This window comes from Leguminivora glycinivorella, chromosome 17 (genome assembly GCF_023078275.1).
Source record: "Leguminivora glycinivorella isolate SPB_JAAS2020 chromosome 17, LegGlyc_1.1, whole genome shotgun sequence".
Classification (NCBI taxonomy): domain Eukaryota; kingdom Metazoa; phylum Arthropoda; class Insecta; order Lepidoptera; family Tortricidae; genus Leguminivora; species Leguminivora glycinivorella.
This window is the reverse complement of record NC_062987.1, coordinates 7209960-7229046: the sequence shown is the minus strand read 5'-3', so window position 1 is coordinate 7229046 and position 19087 is coordinate 7209960. Positions and strand designations below refer to the sequence as shown.

At 35.6% G+C, this 19087-nt stretch overlaps 1 protein-coding gene across 2 annotated transcripts in view; it reads right to left on the bottom strand.

The window, feature by feature from the left end:
- Nucleotides 1–19087, bottom strand: part of LOC125235223 (serine/threonine-protein kinase SIK2) — a 70809-nt gene that overhangs the window by 30657 nt on the left and 21065 nt on the right. Inside the window, exon 2 of one of the 2 annotated variants that reach the window (XM_048141707.1) lies at nucleotides 11277–11393. In XM_048141707.1, the coding sequence (XP_047997664.1) occupies nucleotides 11277–11393 (117 nt within the window). Of the gene's footprint in view, nucleotides 1–11276; nucleotides 11394–19087 lie in introns of those variants that run through there. The other variant, XM_048141708.1, reaches the window with a different exon arrangement.

Here is a 19087-nt window from a genome sequence, read left to right as displayed (position 1 = left end):
GAAAAACAAACGGTACTGACATGTCGATCGTTAAAAATACGAAATTATATTCTAGTATTGTTCTCTTTGCTTCGCTTTTTACCAACATTGCAGTGCTAGGTATGTAGGGCCGCTAATTGGAGCATAATTTATGACCACATTATCAAAACGATAATATTTGAAAAAACTTTGTTCTAGAAGCCACTTTGTCAGTATATTCATATAAATTACAAGTAAATATAAACGTTTTAATAAACAAATTTGATAAATTTCGTTTTGACTTTTGACCTATCGCTGAATTGGTAACATAATACAATAAAATAATACGTGAGCGTTACTGATATAAATTTGACTTCAAGGTAACGATTAACGAAGTTAACTTTTTTTTTAACGATTAACGAAGTTAACATGCCCAGCTATGGTCTTATTGTATCAGATTTAATATAATGTGACGGGAAAAATATGACAACAAAATAAAAGTTTGTATGAATAATGTAGAATGTAGATCCAAGATTCCACCAGCTTCTGTACCTGTATAGCATTTTCCATATACCTACATTTGATTTGGCACGTATTTAACCGGGCGACTAAATAACCATAGAAATGGGTATCAAAAATAATAGTTTGGCGACTAAAATGGGGCCTCAAAATATTTAAATATGAGGTAGCATTTTAATGTCATTACGGCTACGGTTTATTCAGACGCGAGTACCAACTATTTATTTGGCAACTGAATTATTATATTGGAAACAATTTAAGAGATACAGTTTAATAGGAAAACGGCTGTCTATTAATATAAAATATACAGTTCTTTTAAAATATTTATAAAGCAAATTAACATAAAAAGTACATTTAAAATTTATACATCGGCACTCATCACCTGAGCTGTCATTTTAATAAAAAAAAGGATTCTTATAAAATATAACGGTCGACAAAATATTATACTTATGGGTAAGAAACTAGGTGTTTGGGAGTGCTGGCAACTTCGTCTATACATGAAATAAAACTATGGAAACGGATTAAATCGCGTATAATGAATTTAAAATACATCGCGACGTTTCGAACTCTTTACAGCGTTCGTGGTCAACGGGTGACTGAGGAAAAATTAAAATGTGCAAAAGCTACCCACTTACAAGAAATATTAACGAACCATGACCACAAATAATCTAGATTTCTAAGGCAGGTTCACACACTATTAATAAAGCTAGTTATACAATATTCAAAAAATTTTTACCATTACTCTGTTAAAAAAAAAAAATTAACCAATTAATCTACACAAAATTGACAAAGAAACAAACTGCAAATGTCCAACACCATACAACACAAATGCCTCACAGCCTTCGTCGTGCTTGTTCCATTATCAGATGTACTACTGGATCCCAAGCCGTCTATACAATTAATTTAACTTTTCATGACGTTTACTCTATCCAATCTAAGGCTGGCCATACGCAGTCTTAACATCACTCTGAAATATTAATTTTTTTGGCAGGAAAACCTTACTCAGAATATGCTTTGGCATAAATCGTTCCGCAGATTTTATAATATCGAATCTTATGCTGGCATAATGTTAATGAGCAAAATAATCTTCTAAATTAAGAGTACTTCCGTAGATTTTTGTTTGCATAATATTTAGGCGGTAAAAAGTTGTCCATCTTCTTCCTATTTCTGTTTTGATAGCGAGTCATGTGTCTTGGGGATGCATGCCTCTGGGACTGTATTTCATTTCCTTTTTGCTATCGTTGTTTTGTGCATACAAAGTACCTAAGAATTATGCCATACTTTATACTTAGCCAATCTGGTAGGACTTATATTCTACTAAAAAAATAACTTAACCCTAACCCACTTTTTGCTAGCAGAAAATAATTCTGCTCTTGTAATATTATACTATACGATTATCATGGCATTTTTTTTAATACCACGTCGGTGGCAAACAAGCATACGATCTTTTTGCTGTTTACTTATTATAAAATGATTTGGTACGTGTTCCCTCGCTTGCAACTCGCTCGAAAATATTAGATGTGAGATATTTAAATACTACCCGTGGTTTACGGGTCGCAAATACGATGTTTGAATAGAATAAACATTTATTCGTGACCACAGGCAAGACAAAATACACATAATAACAACAAGACAGAAAGGAATGAAGTGCCACGAAATGGCCTCACCTCAGCGTGTTGCTGGTGACTTCCAGCGCTGATCTTTCGATGATACCATCGTTTCCATAAAGAAACGATTTTATATCTGTTTTAAGAAAACCTACTTCCCAATAATTTTTTTAGTTGCCTCCGCAATTTAAATACTACTTTAAACGATGAGCTAAGTATAAATATTTAGGTGCTAACATCTATATGACTCCAAATATTAAAAATCTTACGCTTTACAATACTAGGTGCCAATTATTATTTTAGTCGCCAAAGTATTGTTTAATGTTCCTCGGCAATATTTTTGTCGCTTGAATTTTGCTGCCGTTTTTTCAATAATAATGATGCTTGATATTTGAGGCTCATATATTTTTTTGTCGCCACAATATTAAAACACAGCCAAATTATATTATTGTATGCCCGACATAATTTCCCGTTTAATATTTTAGTTGCCCGGTTAATGATTTCATTTACATCGCGAACAAAAATATTTTTAACACGCTTTACGCACGCGAAAACACCAACTTTATGCTCATGACACCTACTAGAGTTGTGTTCAGGTATTTTGTTCCCGTAAGTATACTCGTACCTAATACAAATGTATAAAATATGTAAACAAACTCGGCTGAAATATCGTGTCTTAGTTTTTCTTTTATATTTATAAACATTTTTGTGTGTGTATATTTTTCTGAATGCAGGTAATTTAAAAGGATCCCAGTGAATATATAGCCTTAGTAGCCTTACTGAAACGCGCAACTCTGACTCAAAATTTTCCGTTTTCCTTGGAATAACTACGCACACAAATGGACCAACTGACTGCGAACTTGAATCAAACATGAGTACATGAATAGTTGATTTCTCTCTCAAAATAATGAATATATTTCGTATGTTTTTATACACTTATTTATGCTTAAATTTCTTAATAAAGACATTACGTATCAATCTGCAGAAATTATTAATTTATTTATTATGTATGGAAACGAAGAAAAAATACTGTTTCGAATTTAACTAAAAGTGATATACCGTTGGCCCGTTTCTCGAAAGGTACAAGCCTTGTATTACAAGTGTGTTTCCATGACAACCCGTACGGTTTGACAGTTCGCCATTTCTCGAAGCTACAAGTTACAATACTTACAATTTACAAGTGGTTGTCAATGTCTAATATAACAAGTTGGAAAGAGACTTCCGCTTGTAACTTGTAACTTTCAGATTCCTGATAATGAACCTTACGACGTGTCCAATTCAACGAAAAATAAAATTGAACGATTTAATTCTCAACTAATTACAAAACAGGCAAATTTTACAAAAGATAAACTTTTCGTTCATAATGGACTTTGCACTTAACGTAACATAAAAAAAAACAAATACCGAATATTGTAAAGACACAATTGTACTTAACCAGTGTTTCAACTGTTTTGCGTCATTCTTCATTACAGACACTAGGTATGTAATTATAGCTTAATCAAATATAACAACGAGCAGACGAATACTGTTGTATCATCCCCCGCAATTGGTGACAAAGCCAATCAAAAACGCTTAAAATGTTATACAAGACCGGTGGTCGGGCACTGGGTAATATCGACTTCGATCGGCTTGCTACTTAGCAATTATTAGGGTTGGCACGGCACAATTTAAGCTAAGTAGTAAACCTACAGAGTCGAAAGGGATAGTGGATGATGCATTGCCCTGAACTGAACAATTTTCAACCTGACGAACATGGCCATTGACCCTCTTTTTGTATTTTTTCCGAATCAGAATCATTAGAACTATTGAGCAGTGAACACCGAGAAAGCTTGAACTCACGACCATGTATTTTCTGCCAAATTAAGGGTTTCTGCCAAATTGGACACCGCGATTCGTCCCTAAACTGTTACTAAAGTACGGTTTTATAGGAAGTGTATTATTTTATTTATTCTGTGATAAAACCAATTCTTGGAAATGTTAGAATCCGTCCGGGTTCTGTGAAAATTAGATCGGAACGGAAGGGATTAATCTTATTTAGCTGATATTGTTCTCGGATAAGCGAGTGCGACGCGGTCTATTTCTGGTATCTATGTCAAACGAATTAGTCAAGTAAGCCAAGTATTATTTGTTTTTAATTAGCCTCAATAAATTTGTGTTTTCAAAAATGATTTATTAAGCATCATCATTATTCAGCGCAGACTACTTTACGGGCAGAAGTATAGTTTTTTACTTTAAATAGAACCATTTTAGTTAGAGAACTGAGAAGTTAAATTTCGTACGATCATTTTGAGAAACAAAGCACGGCCCTTGCAAGTGACCAAGATTGTTATTGTTGCCTTCCTTAATTTTGTCGGAATTAACTTGTTAAACTAACAAAACAAAGATAAACAGCAATTAATCCTTTCAAGGATATTTTGATTGTTCACAAGTAGCTACAGCGGACGGAAAGACTTCCTTTCCCGGTAAGGAAGGACGTTCCAATTGTTTGTCGATTGCTATTCAAGGTGTCAGAAATGTTTGTACACGGGGAACCTCGGCGGGCCCATTCAAACGCCCAGAATCACATCATGCAAACGTTCATTGTTTCTACCACTGGGAGGAACGTCGGGCGGCATGTCACAATAAATCGAAGATCAATATTCATTAAATAGCTACTTGCATTGCACTGTACGTGTACTCGTAAACAAACTTTTAAAACGACTTACGACTTAGGTTTTATTTAGCAACTAGCAACTCTTAACTTTTATGCAAGCTTCCTGTTTACTGTGGACGTATGAAATTAAGAGGTTTTATTTCTATAAAACAAATATTTCTGCAATGTTTACTGTTTATTTCTAATCCTCATTTAGCTTTGAATACGTTTCAAACTGTATTATGGTCCATCCATAGTTCCATACTAATGATTTCTACCAAACTAAATGTGTTTCATCTATTTATTTTTAATCAGCTGAAACACGACTAAATGGTTGATTCCTATCGCTGTATAAACGCAGTATTTTATCCGTTTAATTAAACGATTCTAAAATTAAATTGTGTTTGCAACGAAACTGGGAGCTCAATATACAAGTGCGATAGAGAAAGCGAAGATTATATGTACCTATACATTTTTATGTCCATGGAGAGGTCTTTGCGTACCCATTTAGGTATGATACCTATCCTTCCTCCAGATACCTAAATATGATGTACTCAATTTTCTGTTGACTTACATATGTACCGTTTCGTAACTCAGTGGAGATTTTTAGAACATGTGGAAAGAACAAGTATTTAGATGACTCGATATGTCCACCAATTATCCGCAAAACAAAAATTCGTTATTGGAGGATGTTTACTTGTTTCCTTCCACGCGGCGACCGCGTGACTCCAGCCCAGAGTTAATTAACCCACCGAGTGCGCCGAACGACAATCGCAGATCCTAATCGATCCGATAAATCATCTCGAATCGATTCCTATTCAGTAATGAGGATTATAATTATATCTATCCGTGCTGCCAAAAAACATAAAAAACATTAACATGAAAATATCACGCAGTGCGCCGGAAATACAATTTCTAGGAAGCAAATTGGAGCTGAAAGGATTGTTGATATGGAACGGAACACGCTAGGTTTTCTATCAATTTTCAAGCGCATTCGTATATTTGTTGGCGATCGTAATATGATATGCGATATCATGAAATTCCTAGGCATTATGTGAAGCATGAATGTGATTTTTCTTTCCGTTAGTCGACGGGACCCCGTTGGCTCCCGTATTTCTAGACACTTTGCTCTTGTCGCTTCTGAAGCAACCTAACGAACCTATCCTTACCTATCGCTCGTCCTTCTGTAGAAATATTATAATACAGGGATTTACCATCGGGAGCATTTTACGTATGCACATTTTTACTGCCAAGTTTTCGCACAGCGCAGTCAGTCTTGTTGTGCGTGACATCAACGACATTATAAATGGTGTATGACGTGATATCATCAGCAAACTGTCAAATTATGCTGCTGATTAGAATTGCTTTACGTATAGAAGCCCAAGGAGATGGAGATGTAAATTTTATAATTTGTCGGCTATCATTAGATTCGCAAACATGACACTAGTATTTGGCAGCACAAGTATAAAGAATCACCAGAATCTGATCATCGATAGTTTTCAGATTATAAATTTTATTATTTTATTACCTACATATATGTATGTGCACTATCTAATTTATCTAGATCTAAAAAGCAATATTTCCATATTATAGGCTAATTTTTATTATTATTACAAAACATGCGGAATCGCACGCCAAAAGAGCATTAAAAGAAACTTTTAATACTTTAAAAACTCTACTATACAGGGTGAAATAAAAAGGACCGTTCAAACTTTGCATAGTGAATTTTGAGGTCATAATGACTAACTTCTATCATGGGACGAATGCTAAACTCCCGAAAATAATTTGGGGTGTTCCATAGAAATCTGCAACATTATGACAGTCGGAATGTATAAAACAGTTCCATAGTAAAAGTTGTTCATTAGGACCTCAAAAGTCACTATGCAAATGGTCCTTTTTATTTCACCGTGTATAAATAATTGCATAATGTAAACGTAAATAACTTAAAAGCTAATAAAACAGTATGACAATGATAAACGACTGGTACTAGAAACGTAACCAATTTTGTAGGAATTCTATCAATACAATACTTTGCGTTCGAAACTAATGAGTTATTGATCGATTGCGTGTTCCGAATTAATTGGATGCACTCCAATAAAAGTGTTTAATTGATCCACACCTGTTGCGTGAATGATATGAGCTATTATGAGACTATCTGCATGTATACCTGTCACTCTTTTTTGTATGGAATTTTCAGATCGTAATGACATCACAATGACAACTCACTACCATTATTAGCAAGCGCAGTGTAGGTCGTCCACCTACAAGATGGACAGATGACCTTAAAGGTGGCTGGAAGACGCTGGATGCAGGTCGCTTCCAACCGGTATATGATGATGGAGTTATATATATATTATCGCTTTAGCAAAACCATAATTATTTTATTTTCGTTCGTATATGAGTACTTATATTTGTCGATCATTATCATATAGATACTTTTACCTATATGATAATGACATTAATTGCAAATATCAACTTCACTTTATACAAATTTATTTTTGACGGGGAAAATAAAACAAACAGGTCATGAACCATTTCTACCCTCTATTTTACAATGTCACCTTTAAAAATTCAGACGACGTCAGGTAAGAAATAAAAAAAAAAACATTTTTTCCGTAGGTACACACGGTGCTACTTTACCAGACTAATGCGAGAAGTAGTACTTTATGTGCCTGTGTGGAAAATTCAAAGGGCCGTACTGAAACACGTCGTAAACGTGTGAAGAGGAAATTCGCAACTGGTTTCATTTAAAACCCGATCGAAGTGAGTTTTTTTTAATTTATCGCCACTCATTTCGAACTTTATCTTTTCCGCACTTGTATCGTAATGTATGTACTATTAAAATATCAGGCGGACACAATACTAACGGGGTGGACAATATGTATGTCATATTGTCATTTCAATGAAGTCCCACCCCACGTAGGCACGTACAATACGACTCAATTGCTCGAATTTAAATCATTCTGAAAATATCATATTATAAAACAAAATTATCGCACTCATATCTCTAAAGTGCACCGTATTTCGTCTTAATTAAGAAATTCATTACATAATGCAAGCTTAAAGGGACAAGGCACAAGATTTATTAAGCCACGGCCGAGTGATGGAAAGCAGCAGTGAAACGAGCGGTTGCCACTTGGCACTACACCAAGTGCCAAATGACGGTGCAAAAAATACTAGACTTTCCTACTCGGTGTTTTTGAAAAGCCCCGTACGGCAAATTGGCTGACGTCGTCAGAAACCCTGATTATGCATTGTTTGCGCAGGATGGAACTTCTTTGCAGTGGACAACTTTACCACAAGAAATATACGATAGTGTTGTTCATAGGATTTTTTCACTAAAAAAGGAGAGTAAAAAAAAATTAATTTGTTTATTACTCTAAAACGGTGAACAATTTACTGAACAATTTAAGTTTCTGAATGATTCACGGTTATTTTCATTAGACTTATATTGACCGGGATATAGACCTTCGTCAGTTTTCCGTGATCATGATGCATGCAACTGCGTCGAAATATCGGGAGCTCGACAAAAATCAAAAAGGTAATCACGGTCTATATCCCGGTCAATATAAGTCTAATTTAAGTTTCTCTTGAGCTTCCCTACCTCCGGACCCTCCGGTGTCATTGTGGCGTGGTACTTCGTGGTACTCCTGTATAGTAATTTGAGTATCTGTCTAGTAACTTACGCTTTCCTCTTGAAAGCTTAAAAATAAAACCGCCTTCAAAAATAAGCGCGTTACAAAACACGGAGAAACTAAAAAGCAAAAAATAATAAACCTTTGAATTCAGATTTCTTATCGTATTGCAATAATCTAAACATCCAAATTATAAATAAATCAATTATTTTTGCAGTTCTGTTGCACTGCTGTTCGTCGCCTTGCTATTGCCTGTTTGCCCCACCCAACCATACGCAGGCTGGCACGGACTCCAAAAATAATTGATTTGTTTATAATTTGGATGTTTAGATTATTGCAATACGATAAGAAATCTGAATTCAAAGGTTTATTATTTTTTGCTTTTTAGTTTCTCCGTGTTTTGTAACGCGCTTATTTTTGAAGGCGGTTTTATTTTTTGTTAAAAAAGTTTATTTATTTGTTGATTTTTAGTGGTTCCTATTGATATTATATGTATCAGTCCGAATACATGTACACTAGTGAAAGAATTATCCTTTAACTCCTAAACATTGAGGAGTTGACCTTCCATCATCAGCTCAGCCACATAAAATTATTACCATCAGGCGTAAATACTGGTTTACCTTTGAAAAATACACTAAAAACTAATGTTTTTAGTGTATTTTTAACCGACTTCAAAAAAGGAGGGGGTTCTCAATTCGACTGAATGTTTTTTTTTTTTTTTTTGTTGTTACATGTGCCTATAACATTTGAAGAGTTCCCTCGATTTCTCCAGGATCCCATCATCAGACCCTGACTTGGTGCCAATGGGACCATCTCGGGGTTATACCCGTTCGGTCAAAAAAAAAAATTTGAAAATCGGTCCACAATTCTCGGAGATATCGAGGAACATACATACAAAAAAAAAAACATTCAGTCGAATTGAGAACCTCCTGCTTTTTTGAAGTCGGTTAAAAACGATCCATTCGGTGAATTAAGGATGGTAGTTTACAAATCCAGCGTTTTTATGAAGTTAATTCTTATTTTGTCAAAGATCCTATTTTAAGCCTAAGAGCTGCTATGTAAAGCAGCTAAAAAGATAAATAAGATATAAGGCACAGCGGGGCAAATCCCGACTGGGGGACAATTGTAAGTGATCCATTTTTTCCATTATTACACTACATATTAAGTTGAGTTCCACATGTATCCACTGAACACGCGTGCGATTGCCATATATGTGGACACTTTAATTAATAATGCAAACATTGTAAGACATAGAAAAAAATGGATTAGTTGCATCCGCCCACAGTCGAAATTGTCCCGATATAAAATTGTCTTATAATTTATATACCATCAAAAATTCTATCCTGCATAACATATGAGGTCTTCCAATTTGCAATATGTTAATATGTACTTAAAATATGAGGTGTCCGCGATATCTCCAATGACACTGGATGGGCAACTAGTCCGTCAGGCGTGGCTGCATACGTAACAAGAAGCTACTGGTCACGCGTCAGTAATGGTAACTGTACAATGTACATGCGTGTATCGTTCCAATGGCACTTAGAGTACCAGTATAAGTACGATATTCAATTACGCATAGTTGGTAAGAATTGGAGATCATGTTACACTGATCGGTCGATAAACAATGGGAATGTAACATTTTTGTATATGACTCGACCACTATCGCTCAACCTCTGTACCTAAAAGAATTCTACGCACTTATACACTGGTTTTAACTTTAACGTTTCGCTGTGTCGAGTAAACAATAGCATTATTAGGAACGTCAACTGCAGTAACGAGCGGTGAACGGCCCATCAAGCGGCTAAGACGCCTAATTCGTACGTATCTGTTCCGCCGACTAACGGGACTCGGTTTTTGCGAACGGATGACCTCCCTGTGAACCTGCGGTGACCTGAATATTGTCCCGCTATAACGTTACTGAAGTATTTGCACTGTTTACAGTACGATGACTTGTAATCTACTTCTTGTTTATATAAACAGACTAAATACTCATATATTGCAACGTCCATGGATATGGGGGAAGAAAATTCCTTTCTGAATTTAACCTGAATAAAGGCGCTGGGGGACACAACAATAAAGCAGTCGCATATTGCAAATGAAATGTTATTAATTTATTGTGAGGTACCTATTGAAGCTGTATTGAAACCTATATAACATTCTCTGTTCACAAATCATTTAAGTACAGCATAGTCAATAAAGTTTAAAGAAGCTTTAGTAGTTTCATGTGTTCTGCCTACCTCTTTATGGGATACAGGCGTGATTGTATGTATGTATGTCAATAAAGTTGTAGCATGAACGATTTAATACTGGACTGACAAAGCCCATACAAAAAAGCGTACCCCTGAAATGTACTAAGCGTACCTCTAAATCTAGATGGCGCTGTTTCGGAGCCTAAAAGTGGCCAAAATCATATTTCCCCCAAATATTTTTGCGTGTTTTTATTTTTTATAAAAATCAATGACATATTTCTAATACATATTTTGAAAAAAAAAAGTAGGCATCATCAGTGTAGTGTGGCGCTTAAAAATCGAGGTACGATTTTTAGTATGAAGTATGTAAATCCTATATAAATCATAAAATAAAATAGAATATAATATTTTTTATTTAACATCAGTTTGGACAAATATAACAAAGATAAATACAACACAATCTAGATGTTAAATTGGGAGCCTACTCAGCATATTGCCACGGCATGCCGAAGCGCTGATGTTCAGTGGGTCCCGGACTAAATAAACTAAGCTAAGAGCTAAACTAAAATATTGGTAATATATACTAATGTACTTTCGTAATATATAATAAATACTACTAATCCTTGGTTGTATTATAGGATTGGTAGGAATATATTTTTTTCAAAGAATAATACAAATATCTACCTATAAGTACCTAGTTCATGTGTATGTTATAAATGTTATGATAGCTGCTTACCTGATAAAGCTTAATAATATGAGGATGGTCGAGCCTCTTCATGATGTCCACTTCTCGGTAGACCTTCTGAAGATTGCTGGCATCTAACTGCGATTTATCTATTATCTTAATTGCTACCTGAAACAAACAGATGCTTACGTCAGTGATAACACAAATAGGTACACAATTCAGTTTGATAATGCACAATTATTAAGTAAGTAATTTATACGTCTTTTGTTATCATTATCACGTGCATTAATTAAAAAAGGATGCTAAAGTTAAATTTAAAATATAGTGAGTCAGTATTTGTAAATATTTTTTCCCCTCACTAGCTCCGGAAACACGTGTTTTATCCTTTAATACCAGCGGGTAAAAACGCATTTTATCCACTAGTGGATAAAGTAATTTGACCTTGAATAAGTCAAATTTTCTGCTTTAAAATTAATAAAAGTAGGTGAATCTAGTGATGAAGATGATTTACCACCTGTGGAACTACTGGAAGCAGTGATAAACGCATTTTTTGCGTTGTACTTTCCTCGCTATAGTGAGGGGAAAAGTTTTGTGTTACACACGGGTACAATAGTTATTTGTTATACAAGGGGGCAAAGTTGTATTTTAACGCCGAGTGTGGAATTGAAAAACGAGCAAGTGAAAGATTCTATAGTTGAACCACGAGCGAAGCTCGTGGTTCGACTAATAGAATCCTGAACTTGCGAGTTTTTTCCACACACGAGAAGTAAAATACATTTGCACCCGAGTGTAACACAAAACTTTTCCCCTCACTATAGCGAGGAAACTACAACCCAAAAAATGCATTTATCACTGCTTCCAGTAGTTCCGCAGGTGGTAAATCATCTTTATTACTAGATTCACCTACTTTTATCAATTTTAAAGCAGTTAATTTGACTTTATTCAAGGTCAAATTACTTTGCCCACTAGTGGATAAAATGCGTTTTTACCCGCTGGTATTAAAGGACAAAACACGTGTTTCCGAGCTAGTGAGGGGAAAATGTATTTTACTTCTCGTGTGTTGAAAAACTTTTTGCACCCTTGTATAACAAATAAGTAATATATTCGATTATGGTTATAGTGTAGTTGTGTACGTCAATACATTGGCAACACATTTTCGGCTTCACAGGCAGAGTGCTTTTCACGGTCATGGCGTAGTCGATATCGTATCGTATGTACACCGTGTTTTTTTTTTAATTCGACAAATAATTAGGCTCATTAACAAAGAGCACATGACAAAATAAACAGTATATTTTTTTTATAAATTTAATAATTCAATAAGAGTAAGAGTTAAGACGCTAGTTTCTATTTGTTTTTGTATTGAAATTAACTGTATTCAACCTTTCTAAAATTGAATGGAAATCAAAATTCATACATCGGAGCTGCAGAGGTACCTACTTAAAAATATCTGAGTACACGCCTTGACAACAGACTATAGAGGCTTGTGCATATATGTATGAGCGTCTTGAATATTACCTTTTTTTTTTTTCAACATACGTGGAGATAAAAATACCAAGACCATTGTAATGAGTGAAAATTCTCTTTGTTACATTGCTACCTACAACAGTTTCCTAAATTATACACATAAGCAGTAAACATAAGCTGTTTAAGTATTCATTAATCAACTATCGATTAGGTGGTTAGACTAATTAACACGGTAATTTATTCTGTATCGCTTTGTTTCGGATTGCATTCACGCGACCAATCCAATTAATTTCTCCCAAATCGAGTTCGACAACTTTTTAATGGACTACATCTTTAATAAATACGAGAGCTCCGCAAACACAGACATGTTGACACTTTTAGAAATCTTTAGGAGGGGATAAATAAAAAACCGGCCAAGAGCGTGTCGGGCCACGCTCAGTGTAGGGTTCCGTAGTTTTCCGTACTTTTCTCAAAAACTGCTGAACCTATCAAGTTCAAAACAGAATTTTCCTAGAAAGTTCTTATAATGTTCTACTTTTGTGATTTTTTTCATATTTTTTTAACATGGTTCAAAAGTTAGAGGGGGGGACGCACTTTTTTTTCCTTTAGGAGCGATTATTTCCGAAAATATTAATATTATCATAAAACGATCTTAGTAAACCCTTATTCATTTTTAAATACCTATCCAACAATATAACACACGTTGGGGTTGGAATGAAAAAAAATATCAGCCCCCACTTCACATGTAGGGGGGGTACCCTAATAAAACATTTTTTTCCATTTTTTATTTTTGCACTTTGTTGGCGTGATTGATATACATATTAGTACCAAATTTCAGCTTTCTAGTGCTAACGGTTACTGAGATTATCCGCGGACGGACGGACGGACGGACGGAGCGAAACTATAAGGGTTCCTAGTTGACTACGGAACCCTAAAAAGGCTACGATTTCTAATGAATTTGTGTTAATTTCAAACAGATACCGCAATACAATACCACAAAATTGAAATTTTGAAAAAACCCCCGACGTAGTGGACCGATTTTCATGAAACATAGCTAAGAACACTCCCGACTAATTCAACTTTCAGACAAAAAAAACAAATCTAAATCGGTTCATCCGTTCGGGAGCTACGATGCCACAGACAGACTCACACACACAAACAGACAGACAGACACGTCAAACTTAAATATTAATTATAACACCTTCTATTCCTACTTTATTGATCCTTTTATGCATATTGAGCATAATGACCGACCATCGTACCTAATTTTTTTAGCCAGTTTCAATTTGAAAACACACAAACTGACATCATTGGTAGAGCTATATAGACAAAAGCAATAGGTAGGAATTATGGTGCAATGTATAATTATAGTGCAATGTATATTGTAAATAAGCAGTGAACGGTTAGATAAAAAAATCAATATCGCTCTTTGCTCCTTCGGTTTTATTCCTACTTTTTACGTCCACAACGGAACATTAGTTGATTCGTCCGACGGGCAGACAAAGAGGCGATGACGTCAAGCTCGCGTCACGGCGTGCGATTGGAGCAATTGACGTGATTGCCTGCCGACCGATTCCCCGATCCCAGCTCGGGCTCCCCTAATGGGTCGGAAAAGGGTGAAAATAAGTAAACTGAGCGGTAAAGTGACGTGGAAATTTTGTCTTGCCTTTGGGCTTGTTCACGCGTAGAATTCATACTTTGTTAATATGGTAGGGAACGAAAACCTTCATCATCCTCCTCCTTGCATTATCCCGGCATTTGCCACAGCTCATAGGGTACGCTGTTGACAACTAATCCCAAGATTTGGCGTAGACACTAGTTTTACGAAAGCGACTGCCATCTGACCTTCCAACCCAAAGGGTAACTAGGCCTTATTGGAATTAGTCCGGTTTCCTCACGATGTTTTCCTTCACCGAAAAGCGGCTGGAAAATATCAAATGACATTTTCGCACATTCCAAAAAACTCATTAGTACGAGCCGGGTCTCGAACCCGCGACCTCCGGATTGAAAGTCGCACGCTCTTACCGAACGACAACCTTCATAAGTTTTTTTTTATGAGGGACAGGTGAGGGGTAGGTTTTTATGAGGTACTTATAAAGAATGGGATTTAATATTGATGGTTCCTTTATTATTATTTTTATTAACTCGCCCTGAAACTATCTGAATACATATTCTAGATTTATTAAGATTATAGAATATACGTTTAAACATTTTAGAATAAGGTATCAAATTCAAAAGCAGACCAAATCAGTCATATTTCAGGCCGCTGCGCTAAACGAATTGCCGATTCTCGGCTTCGTCGAATAGAAACTTAATACACATATTATATTGGCCAGTAAAGAGCTCAGCGAGGGTGCGGTGTGCTGATGACGGGAGGACTTACGGAACTAACTTGTTCCGTCTATTGTCCTTTGAGTCGTCGGCAACCCGAACCCTCCTAGGAGCTTGTACACTCCTTTTTGCTGTGTACTTAACACAGCAAAAGGGAGTGTACAAGTTTCTAATGGGGTGGCAACGCGCATGTGACACTGTTTGAGTTGCAGGCGTCCATAGGTTACGGTGACCGCTTTACATCAGGCGGGCCGTATGCTTGTTTGCCACCGACGTAGTATAAAAAAAAAAAAAGACTATCTCAAATAATATTCCCGCCCTTTCAAGAAAATAGATTGCGGTTGATTAGGTAATTACCTGTCCGTTTCAAAACTTAAAAAAAGTTAATTCCCCGCTCTCAAACATTAAGTATATTCATTTTGCGTACCTAGGCTTCGGCTACGGATAGGATGTCAAGAACACTGATCACTACTCGCCTTAAGTAGAGCTAAACGTGGAGATTTAATATTAAATCGGAAAAGCGAGTGCTCCTTTAAGATTTCAGCTTTATAAGGCTTGTCGGGAAGCTTTGTGCTGTTAGGCAGCTTCTGAAGATAGATTAAACAATAGTAGCATTGGCGCTAAATAGGGATTTAAGACATCAGACAAATGTGGAAGAGAAAAGGAGGAAACAATTGAATAATCGCTGAAGATTCGGTAAAAATAATTCAACAATTCAACAGTCAGATTAAAATCAGCCAATGCAGTTACATCATCTCATTGCTACAAACTTTACGTACAGTTGAAATCAGAAAAAATAATGGACTTCCCCATAATCAACTCTCATCTAATGTTAAAATTCCCTATGACTTGTCCGCAGATTAATCCATCAGTTGCGGTTTATCAAAATGCAAACGGACACGGACACATCACGAGATTCACGAGAGACAGACCGAGTTATGCACGTTACTCCAACTACTCTGACATTGGCCCTGATTAACGCGACTAGTCTCCACGCATCTGTGCACAGAACACTGTTATTCTCCTACAGTTCGCAAGGCTACTCTATTTTGATTTATGTGGGTGGCAATACTTATTTCCGGACTTTTCGAAGCACGTTTTTGGAGGAATGTGAACGTTTTATAAAATGCCATATAGTTGCAATCTAATTCATTCTCCCAATGTCTTGTCATCATGGTCCTTAATGTAGAATGTACCTAGTCAATGATGTAGGGACATATTTCATAAACAAATTACTACCCCAATAGATTGTGTGTATTCTATGGCCGACAAACGGCACGTCAGCATGTAACCTACACCCCTTAAAATATTTACAGATTATTGACCGCTTTTAGGCTCGTTTAAAATGTTTACGTTCAAAGTTTAATGATGACGCAGCATGAAGTATAAAATGGGGTGTCCTGCCGTTTCGCCAAAAAACGTTTCGTCAAATTTCATTTCCCAATAATCATATCGCAATAGTTTCATTTCCCAAAGTATTGTTTGGCAAAGGTATGTTTCGCAATGAATTTGTTTGGTCAAATTATCATTTGGCACAATTTTACTTAATCAAATTTTATTTAGACAAAACTTTATTTCGCAAACGTTTTTAATGCCAAAACTTATATCCCAAAAACATGTTTGGTCAAAATTTCACATCGCAAATTTCGAAAATATTTAGGCATTTGCATTTTCATTTCTACGGGATTAATTTAATTTACCGAAGATTTTATGGCCAAATTTAACTTAAAATTGTCAAATGATAATTTCAGTTTTATTCCCAAGGCTTCAGTTGGACAAGAAAAGTTTGCTCAACTTTATTTTTGTCAAATTAATTACTGGACAAAATTATTTTGTCAACTATTTTGTTGTCAAAAATGTTTCTACAAATTATACCATGCAAAACCACGTTTGACAATAAATATTACAAGGCATAAATGTAATGTAATAATTTTATTAGTATTGTAACAGAAAACTCGTGTGCGACAGGGGCAGTTTAGGTGCGACGACGAGCGAAGCGAGGAGGAGCGTGTTAGGTTGACAGTGAGCAAACGGGAAATGGCTTTTTAAAGTAATTAAAAATTAATAGAACATAATGGTCTTGAAAACATAAGGTTTCTTTTTAATAAAATGTATCCGGACATGTAAGTGAAAATGTCATCCTTGACATTTGCAGCAGGAGGAAAAAAGTACGACATACACATTATTTCACACAAATCTTGGACACAAAGTATAAAATCAACAAACAAATTTCTAGTGCGCCATTTAATTACAATATATTGGGAAATGGAAATTTTGCCTAACAATACCTTTGACTAAATAATATTTGGTAAAATGAAATTTGACCAAGTAAATATTTTGGGAAACAAATACTTGCCAAAAAAAGTTTTGCTAAATGTCAATTTGCGATAAGTTGTTTTGCCAAACGTTTATTTGGGAAATGATAATTTGGGAATAATAGTTTGGGATGTGAAACTTTGGGAAACGTTTTTTGGCGAATCGTCAGTAAACCATAAAATGGACTATAAGGACCTGCCTTATGTGGTATGTCGTTAATCTTCTAACGACAAATGTGGGGTACCATTAGGTACGATATTCAATAGGCGCTCCGCGATCTAAAGCCGATAAAAGTGACCACGACAAACCTTTTAAGAGTTCAAACCTTTTAGACCTTTTAGAGTTAGAGGGCGACTTACTGAACTAATCGGAACCTACTTTCGTATAATACTTAAATTTTTGTCAAAAATTAAGTTGTAAATATATTTCGGCTGATACTGGTCAGTATGTAACTTATACATACTTAGAGGTAGATTATACATACATACATACATATAATCACGCCTGTACCCCATAAAGGGGTAGGCAGAGCACATGAACTACTAAGTTTCAGTGCCACTCTCGGCAAAAAGGGGTTGAAAGAAATCCAAATTGTGACATTGCTGTGACAAATTGCCAGCCTCTCGCCTACGCCACAATTTAACCCATATCCCACAGTCGACTTCTAAAACACCCACGGGAAGAAAGGGGTGGTGAAATTCTTAACCCGTCACCACACGAGGAGGATCCCGAGGTAGATTATGATTTAACAATTTGTGGTTTTGATATGACCTCGACGGTCACTTTAGTGACTGGCACATGACGTGCAGCGTGCACCTCATGAACGGATTTCATTGCGTTAAGGCATTAGTCAGAGTGTGTAAAGTCTTCAATGTCATACAAACTACGATTAAAACCATACCCAGAGTCTGTGCGAGAAGCCTATTACGGCTATTACGTTCTACGACTCCCCTCTTTTCGCACAGAAAATAGTAAAGTACCGTTATACTATTCAAAATTAAAGACGCAAATCACTTGGTTTGTGGTCGACTGACGTAATATGAAGTACGAATCAATAGGGCTAAATTAGTTGATGGTAAGGTAATTCACATGACAAGGAACATTTTCCTCGTTCGCTATTATCCTGATTACGCTCATTGATTTTTTACTTGATGTTTAATCAAAATTTGACTATCATGGATTTTAGCAAAAGTCACGACTGACTCCATCGACTGATTTATTTATACCTACCTAAATTATACTTAATTGTATTGGGGAATTGCACTTCTAAACTGACTCACCTCATTAAAACACTTCAGTAAGTTCATGATCATTGGTTATACCTACTCAAACATGTCTCAAGAATATGTTATTTAATATTTTAAATAATTGATTTCGGCACCTGATCTTAAAACCGGTGCCTGACGAGCAAGTTCACTAAGGGTCTTGCAAGAGGGCACTTTATGTCTTCACGTGATTGTATCATTTTCCTTGTAGGTAACTCAGACTGCATATTAAAATTAAATACACACCATATAGCTTAATATTTAAATCCAAACAAGGCGCACGCTAATATGACCAATTTTGCAATATGAACTCCTGATTATGGTACTGTAAATTTAGTTTATTAATAAAACACAGTAAACAGACGTTCTTCGTTTATTTTATCGTTATATTAGTCTCCTACGAAATTATTACTGGCTTTGAATGGCGCGAATAATAATTTAGTTTATTTCTCTCATTTATATAAATTTCACACAGTTAAAATTTAC